General features: G+C 51.3%; 1 protein-coding gene across 1 annotated transcript in view; it reads left to right on the top strand.

Annotated features, from left to right (window-relative positions):
• RBM41 (RNA binding motif protein 41) overlaps positions 1–7,582 on the top strand; it is a 9,020-nt gene extending 1,438 nt beyond the window's left edge. Inside the window, exons 2-7 of the mRNA XM_009275394.1 lie at positions 704–916; positions 1,451–1,643; positions 4,040–4,244; positions 5,672–6,048; positions 6,629–6,776; positions 7,141–7,582. Of these exons, the coding sequence (XP_009273669.1) occupies positions 704–916; positions 1,451–1,643; positions 4,040–4,244; positions 5,672–6,048; positions 6,629–6,776; positions 7,141–7,298 (1,294 nt within the window). The 3' untranslated portion in view covers positions 7,299–7,582. The remainder of the gene's footprint in view (positions 1–703; positions 917–1,450; positions 1,644–4,039; positions 4,245–5,671; positions 6,049–6,628; positions 6,777–7,140) is intronic.
• Positions 7,583–8,826: the final 1,244 nt, after the last annotated feature.

Genomic DNA, 8,826 nt, shown 5'->3' with positions numbered 1-8,826 from the left:
TTCCTGTGGAGACGGCGGTGCCTTGGGAAGCTGCTTTCTGGGCGGTCCGCCGGGGGCCTCAAACCCTCCTGGAGCTGCCGTGGTCCCAAAAGTGGCAGTGAAAGCTTCCACCTGAAACTGGGCCGCGTGCCCACCCCTCGCCGGTGCAGAGTCGGCCCGAAACAGTTTCCCGGGAGAGGCGTGGGCTTCTCCTTCCAGCCCACAGAAAGGCTGAGCCAAGCTGCTGCTAATGGCCTGGTTCTGGGGCACCCAACGGCTCGGCAGAAGCCCACGGTGTAGGAGCGCTGCCTCCAAAAGAGGGGTCAGCAGGGCCCCCACTGCCAAGTGAAAATGCGTGTTGTCCGTGGGGTGACGATGGAGGCAGTGTCCCTCTGTGTGGAAGCAGGTGACTCCAGGAAGGGAAAAGGGAGCTTTCCAGAGAGTGCTGCTCAAATCACTGTTTCTCCCTCACAGTTTTCTTTCTTTTTTGAGTCATTTGAAACTAGCAATGTCTGTTTAGATAGTCATACAAAACAACTTTCCAGTACTAAAAATAAGATTGCATGTGATTTTTTTTTTTTTTTTTTTAAATAAAAGCTCCCTGGGGCATTTCTAATGTTCTCAAAGTACTCTCAAATCTGTTGGCTTTTCTAGTATAACATTAATGGGAGCTTTGGTCAAGTAGTTTTGGTTCCTTGTTGTGCTTTAAATCCTGTAAAAACAGTCAAGGAGGTAGAGAGGCCGTAGCAGTGGTGCGTTTCAAGCAGTGTTTTCCCTGTTGCCTTACTGACCACCTCCATGCTGTGCTTGTGTGCCCCAGGGTCAACAGCAGCCTGTCCAGCGATGAGCTCCTCCTAGAAGACTTGGAGACAGAAGGAGAGAGGCAGCTGAAGAGCCTCCTTCACCACCAGCTTGATACCACTGTCTCCATCGAGCAGTAAGTCCTGATCTGGCCCCTGTGGGCGGCTGCTGGAGGGGCTGGTGAGTGGAGTCTGGCCATGTTAGGCGCAGCAGCAATGTCGCCTCACTGGGGCCTCTTCCCTGGGGAGATGTTTGGTGCACGCTGTTGTCCTGCCTGGACACCCCAGCAGGAGATAAGCACTTCTTGTCTCCTGGAGCAAATGCTCCAGGTGGTAACTTATTTTCACCCGTTAGGTGAAAAGAATCGATTTGCCTGGGCCAGACACAGGAGTGAGTTTCTAGGCTGGCGAGCATTTGCACCTGCAGGGTGCTTGGTGTTACAGTGTCATGAGCTGCCTCCTGCCTGTGTTGGGGCAGTATCCTGCCCTGTGGGATCTCATGGGCTTGGAAAAGGGTCAGGAGAGCGTAGCTCAATTGTGTTTTGGAAACATGGCATCTCTGCCTATGTGCAGCAGGACCAAGTGTGGTTGGGGGGAGAGGCCAGACCCTTCCTATTCCCCCAGTTTCTCAGTACTAAGTTGTTTCTGCTGTTCTGTTGCTTTGGGTACAGGTGCAAATCAAAGCGGAGATGCTTTGCCCCTGCAGCTTTTTACAAGCCTTTTGGGGAAGAGGCTGCGGGGGCTTTGACCTTGTCGCAGTTCCAGGCCCTGCAGGAGAGCAACAAAGAAACTGCCTCTCTCCGGGAACTGGGGCTCTCCGACTCAGAGATTCTGCTCTGGAAGAACCAGGCTTCAACAGGGAAGGTAGGCATGCTGTGCTCTGATGTGAACGTGGTCAAGTCCCTCTAAACCCATGGCCTGTGGCACCCTGGTAGAAAATTCAAGTCCTTTGTAAACCCTCTGGTAAAGAATGGCTGTTCCATGTATCTCTTGCCTTTAGGGCAGCATGATCCCACATTTCTTCCGGCCTGTTTTCTTTGGTGGAATGGTCTGTGCTAAAAGCTATGGTGGAGAGAAGAGTTGGTCCTTTGGAACATACCAGGGCCTGATTATATTCCTGCTTCTGCCTTGATGGTCTCAAGCAAATAATTTCACCTGTTTATACCTGTATAAGAAGGATTTAAAGGCTGGAGGAGAAAAAGGAGGAAACATTTCAAAGTGCCTCAACCTCATCTTTCTGCATTCTGACACATCCCTGGATCCCATGGCTGGCTTGGGATAGCTGTCTGTAGGGAGGGTTTTCTACATTCTCCTCAGGGCCTTGCAGATGCTTCAAGGGACTTGAAACAGTCACGTAAAAATAGCAGTGCAGAGCTGTTAGACCAAGTGTGTGATTGCAATGACATGCTCTTCTTTGGGTGCAGTTTGCAGCAGAGCAGTGCCAAAGCAGGTTTCTCTCCTTCCCCTACCTTCACCCTTTTCTTTCACTTTCCAGAGACAAGGAGCTTTTGGGGTTGTCCTGTGTCAGGTGCACTGGAGTGTCCTGCTCTTAATTTGGTAAACCAGAAGGTGCAAAACAGGATGTGGGCTGACCCTTGGCTTCCCTCTGTCTCTCCTCCTCTTCCTGAGCAATAGCTGTGTGCAGGAGGAAGCCGTCTGTGGTAATCACGGGTTTGCCTCTCTTCAGCTGAAGTCATTACTTGCTTTGGTGTTTAAATGCAAACCCAGCCCTGGTGTGGCCTGCATTAAAGCTTGGGTTAGAGAGGGGTGGTGTTAATTTAAGAACGAAAATGAATGTCAACAGTACCAGCTGTTGTATTTGGTATGAAATCAGTTCTGGGATGTTTAGAAATAAAGATTAGCATGGAAAACACTACTCTGACAGAAAGAACCAGTGACATTAGGGTACATCATCTCCGGCTTGTGAGAGAAGAAGAATATTTAGAGAGAAAGCCCAGGTCAGGTAGCAATGTGCAGCTTTGTATCTAGAGGCCCCAAGGGAAAGATTCCACCAAGGAGGAATCAGCTGAGACAGAGAGGAGTTCACATTTCCTGTGGAGCTCTCAGCAAAGTACTGAGTGCAGGCTTCTGTTATTTTCAGCTGCTAAGTTGCATCTTTTTTGAAAACAAAGTACTACAAATGATTTCCCGGAATTGCTTTTCATATATATATATGAATGGAATATATTTATATATATATATGAATGTATATATATGTATGTATATGTATATGTGTGTATATATATATGTATGTATATAAATGTGTGTATATATATACACAGCCTTTTGTGCCCCAGGGAAGCTGTGAAACGGTGAATGGAAGCCATGCAGATGTAAGCCCATGCAGTCAGGCAGGAAGGGAGAGGTACCCATGGGAAAGTCTTTGTTAGATTGGGCTCAGTGCAGGGAGAAAGCCTGGTTTCTTGCCTGAGGCAGAAGGATCTGCCACAGTAATTCTTGAACTGAATTTGAGAAGAGAAAATCCACCTACAGCCCCATAAAAGCATGTTCTCTGGATTCTGATAGAGGTGGATGGGGGAACAGAAATGCCCCTCCAGAAGTTGGGGTATGGCTCTGTGCTTTGGCAGCACGAGTCTGGTGAATCTTAGCAGTGCCCTGGCCCTGTGCAGTGAGGCTTATTTATACAGGAATGCTTGCTTGTAGCCAGTTTAGCTACGAGGTCTGTGCTGCAGTAGCTGGGTGGTTTCTGGGAGCTGGCTCATGTGAAACCGGTCAGGGGTTTAGTCCTCAGCATAAACCTACCCTCGGGTGCCAAACAGCATCTTGGGGTTCACTTTTCAGCAAATAAGGTTCTGTCAGTGATGCCAGGGACATAGATGAAAAGCTTGGTGGAAACTTGAGCTCAGGGATGCTATAGGCGTGGCAAAAGAAATGCCAAAGGGGGTTTGTGGAGTTACTGTAGGTGGCCTTAGAAAATGGCTATAGCTGGCAGAGGCAGGGACTGCTGGGACAGAGGGACGCAGGCACCATCAGACAGTGAGGCCAGGGGAAGGAAAGCAGCACAGAAAGGTCAGGAGAAAGGGGCTGTTTCTCCACTTCTCTCAAGAACTGAGGCTTGCTGAGTGGTTGTATTTCTGTCCTGCCCTTGCAGTAACAGGACATCTTGGTGACTTCCTCTTTGGGGTATGGTTCCTAGTTGCACCCACTCCAGGGCTGGAGGATGTGAAGTTTGACTGCTGGCCAAGTCTCCGAAAGGGAGGCATGTGCCATATCTGAGCAAAGCTGTGCCTGTCTTCCAGGGCTCTGGGCTGGGAGCAGCCCCAGAGGCCACGCAGGACCGACTCCATGCCATCCAGGAGAAGATGGAAGAGCGTCAGCGCATACTTGCTCTGCCCCAGAGGTTTGCTGGCAGCAAGCAGCTGAGCCGGCGGGAGATGGAGATTGAAAACGCCCTCTTTCAGGGGACAGACCGCCACTCCTTCCTCCGGGCGCTCTACCACCAAGGTTTGTGGGCTCAAGGCTGTTCCTGCCTTTGCTCCAGCACGGAGAGCTAGGGTGTGTGGGAGTCCAACACATTTCTGTCTGGCCTTCTGTCCCTGAAGACATGATTCCGTTTTGGCACTGTGTGGGAGGAGATGTTTTCCTCTCTTACATGAGCAGATAGAGAGTGGGCTCTGAAGGGTTTAATAGGCTTGTAGAGTCTTGTAAGGCTTTAATAGGCTTGTAAAGTCCATCTCTGTTTGGAGAGCATGGATCTCATTGACGTGCTGCATGTACTGCAGAGCCCAGCTTGTTATGTTGGAAGAGCAGCCGGCGTTATGCTTTGGTAGAGCCCAGAGGTCCCCACTGAGTTGCACTGAGTGACATGAGGTGCCTGTGTGGGGCTAGAGATCATCCCTTCTCTGATTTAACTGCAGTCTAACAAGGGTGGGAGGGAAGCAAAGGCACAGAGCAGGAAAGAGTAGGAGTGACTTGTTAAAGGCCCCACCAAGTAGCTGAAGTGGAAATGGAGCCCAGCTGCTGATTCCCAGTACCGTGTCCATGGAATGACAGCACTTCTCGCCCCAGCAGTGTAGTCCCCAAGCCTCTGGCTTAATGTGACTTTTCTGGATGGAGAGTCAAGTGTTGTCCAGAGATGGCAAAAACTGCTCCAATCTGCTTTAGCTGGAGAACATGCAGGCATAAAGCTCTAGCCCAGACTGATTTTTGTATGTAAGACTATTAAATAGAAGATGAGGAGGAACTTCTAAACACCAACTCCTAACTCTGAAAACACCACTCTGATCAGTGTTGATGCTGTTCAAGCTATGATGTCCAGCTGACCCAGCGTCCTCTGGCCCCTGCTCCCTCCTTTGGTGTCAGTGTTACGGCCTTTAGCAAACCCAAGAGGCAGCAAGGTTGAGGCTTGTAAGCTGGGAGATGCCCCTCTTACTTCTGTCCTCATTTCCATTAAATAGAGTAAAGGAGATATCATTGGTCAGTCCATGCCAAGGACCGTCTTTAAACCCAGGAGCTTAATCTGATGTCCCTGGAAGCAAAAAGTTTATATTCCATGTAGCAGTGTAGAAAGGCAGCATGGCACATCCTGGCCATGCACGCAGGAGGAGAAAGGTGTGTTGAAGGAGTCACTAGAATGTGCTGAAATGTGGCTGCAGATAAGCTCGTGAGGACATCTCTGGAAGAAATGAGCTCTGTACAGAGCACTGGTGAAGCTGCTGCTCTGTGCATGTTCATCCTGAGCTGGGACATCAGCACTTGCTGGCTGCTGGGGCTACTCTTCTTGTTTTAAATAACCTGCAGGGCCTGCCTGGCAGATGCGTGGAGGCTGGGTCAGAACAGGGTTTCTCCTGTCTGTGTCTCTTCCTGCAATCTGTGCATTTTCCAGGTTCTTGGTGGTAGTCACATTACCATGTTTCTCCGTTGTGGATTAGATGACACTCAGAAGAGGGTAACAGATGAAAAGGACCCCATGGTTCATCTGGAGAGTGTTTACCAAGAGCTGCTGAGCAAGAAGTGGCCTGAAGAAGTCCAGCCTACCAAGAGTGACCCATGCTTGTACCCTTCCCTGGCCCTGCAGGGACCTGTGGCTGAGGAGTCATCACTTCCAGACCAGGAAAAGCAGGCAGAACAGGCAAGAAGTCCCAGCCTTCCTGCAACAATGCCCCACCAGTCCCCTCCAAGGCTTGTGATTATCAAAGAGCCTGTAGAGTTTGTCCCTGAAGAGGAGATCTGCAAGAACCGTCTCTCAGAGGAAGAACTCCGGAATATACCCAGGTTCTCATCCTACCATCCTGGGGAGCCCAACAAGGTATGTTGAGATGAACCAGGATTTATTCTTCTTCCTCACTAGCATGCCCTGAAGCTGCTTCAGCAGGCAGAAGCTCCTCTTTGCTATGGACTGGCTGTTGCCTGGAGGGTGCTTGGTTGATCCTCGTGGCCAAGTGAGAGCAGCCTCCACTCTGGGAGGGAAGGGGACCTTTGGATCTATTGGGAAGTCGCCCGACCTGGCAAAGAGCTGTACTTCAGACCCCAGCCCTTCCTGGCTCTGGCAGGTCACTAGTCAAGATGCCCTCTCCCTGTTTCAGCCTGACAGACTAGCTGTGATTTTACTCAACTGTGCTTAACTGGTAGCTGGAGCTTGTTGTGTTTTATAAATAACTGGAGCTATCAGCACTTGGCACAGGCAAGCATGATGATGCCTTGAGTCCAGAGCTGCCTTTCTCTGTATGCCCACCTGTCTTCCAAACTCCACCGTGTGGGAGAAGGACTGTGGGATGGCAGAGGGACTGAACTCATTCATACCTTTGAGGTGTATGGACTTGGGACCAGGTTGAAAGGTGTCTGTTTGCATGGCACAGGCCAGCTGACCCTCTGTCTCTCTGGAACAGGTGTTGTATTTGAAGAACCTGGGCCCTCGAGTGATGATGAAGGACCTAGTGTCCTTGTTTGCTCGGTTCCAGAAGGAGGACAGCCCACCGATCCAGTTCCGCCTCCTGAGTGGCCGGATGAGGGGTCAGGCTTTCATCACCTTCCCTGGTGAGTCGCTGCCTTGTGCCTCTCAGTTCTTCCCTGACCCATGAAGGTGCCACATCTTCCTGCAGGGCACTGGGCTGGTGCCAAGCTGCTCTCCAAGGAGAAGAAGGGAAGTTCGTTCCCTCTTCTTCCTATCATGTCATAGTCTTTTCCCTGGACTGGAGGAAGATTCACTGAAACAGAAGGGATGCAGTGTGTTACGTGCCGTATTTATATTCAGCACATCACTGGCTGGAGGATCCCAGCGCCACACTGGATCGTGGTGCAGGCTAAGGGTCCGTGAGCCAGGAACATCTGTGTGAACACCACATGTGTCTGTGCCAGAACTTGCCGTGTAACCTGTACCCATTTTGCTCTCTTGTTGCAGATACTCAGTTGGCCCAGGACGCCATGCTGTTGGTGAACGGGTACAATCTGCAGGGGAAGCCGCTGGTGATTGAATTTGGGAAAAGCAAGGGGCATTTGCCAGAGGCTGACTCTGCCATCCCCTGCTCCTCTGCTGGAGAGAACCCCCCTGCCAAGTAAGGGATGGATAATGGGGAACCTTGTGGATTTGCATGGGCCGTGGGAACTCCTTGGTCGTAACTGGGACAATGAAGGACTGTTGGGAGTTAACATGCAGTTCCATAAATCTCAAAGTGGGGAAGGAAGAGAACTGGGGGGACTAGGCTCTTCCTTGAGAGAGATGGGCACTGTCTTTACACTGTTGGGGTGTACTGGCTTTTTCCTCCTGTTCTATATGCGTGTCTGCCTTCTCAGCCCTTTGTGGCAAGGAGGGAGGGAGGAAACCATGTAAATAAATATATTTATTATGGTATTTCCTTAGTGTGTGTTTATTCACCTTTGCGCTGCACAAATCTAGAGCCAAGTGTGCTGCACTCTGCTGATGCAGGACTGTGTCAGCAGAGTTCAGTCCTGGCCTCTGTGCTGGGAGCTGGAGTACCTGACTGATGGGGGGACTGGTGGGGCTGCTGCCCTGTCTCTGGTGGCAGCAGATATGTTGCTTTAGGACGAGAAAAAAGGCTGTCCCTTTTCCTCCAGACACTTTGGCTGCACAGGTATCTAATTACACAGGTGCTTTATGATCGCAAATACATCTTGACTCCTCACTATTGATCCCGATAAAACCCTGTGGCATGGAGGATGGTTGCTCTGGTGGGGTACCATTGTGGCAGACGCCGTGGTTTATCTGCTGACCTGTTTTAGTGCTTTCTGTGAATGAGGCAAGCTAATGTCATATGCTTCTCACAGTAACCCAGTGCTCCTGGGAGAGCAACATCCAAGCTCTTGGTGATGGTGGCTGAGGGAACCCAGGCTTTCCCAGCAGAGCCGAGTTGCAGGCTTCCTCTGTGTACCTAAATACAGCCATGCGGAGAAGAGGAATGTTCCCAAGAGCTGTTGTTTTTCTCGCTGTTGCCATCTCCTCCTCCAGGCTGCATGACTCCCCTTACAACTGTCCTTCTGGTAAATGCACTTGCAACAACACACAGATACACCAATCTGGCCAAGGCTGCACCGGATCTACAAGGAAGTAATTCTGGTTCAGAGCAAACTGAAAAATTGAAAGAGAAAAGGGGCTGTGGTGTTGCTGAGCGCCAGCTTTGCCCTGGTGCTGGCAGGCTTTGCCCTGTCCAAGCTCCAGAGGAGCCAGTGTCACTGCGGGGTTGTTCTGGGCCCCAGTGCCCCAGAGCTGTAAACAGACCACACTCTGCCTGCCCTGTCCCTGCAGGAGAGCGGGGCCATGGCAGAGGTAGGCCCCTGGAGCTGCTTTCAACCCCATCCCCAGGAGAGTTGCCCAGGCCTATCTGGACTCATGCACCCCTGGAGGTCCGTGCCCTGGGCTGAGGCTGCTGCCGGCCACCTGCCCATGCTGGGGTTTGCTGGCACAACCCCTGCAAGCCCAGCCTGAGTAGCGGGACCGCTGCCGGCCTCTGGTTTCTGGCACCTTCACCCCCTGAGGGGAGAGGCTGGGGCCTCCCCACGCTGTTCCCCCGGTGCTGCCAGCTCGCCCCAGCTGCGGCTCGGCACCGGGTGCCGCCATTTTCTTGCTCGG

The sequence above is a fragment of the Aptenodytes forsteri genome, unplaced genomic scaffold (assembly GCF_000699145.1).
Source record: "Aptenodytes forsteri isolate BGI_AS27 unplaced genomic scaffold, ASM69914v1 Scaffold143, whole genome shotgun sequence".
NCBI lineage: Eukaryota > Metazoa > Chordata > Aves > Sphenisciformes > Spheniscidae > Aptenodytes > Aptenodytes forsteri.
Note: the sequence above shows the minus strand (reverse complement) of the source record. Positions and strands in the feature narration are given on the sequence as shown.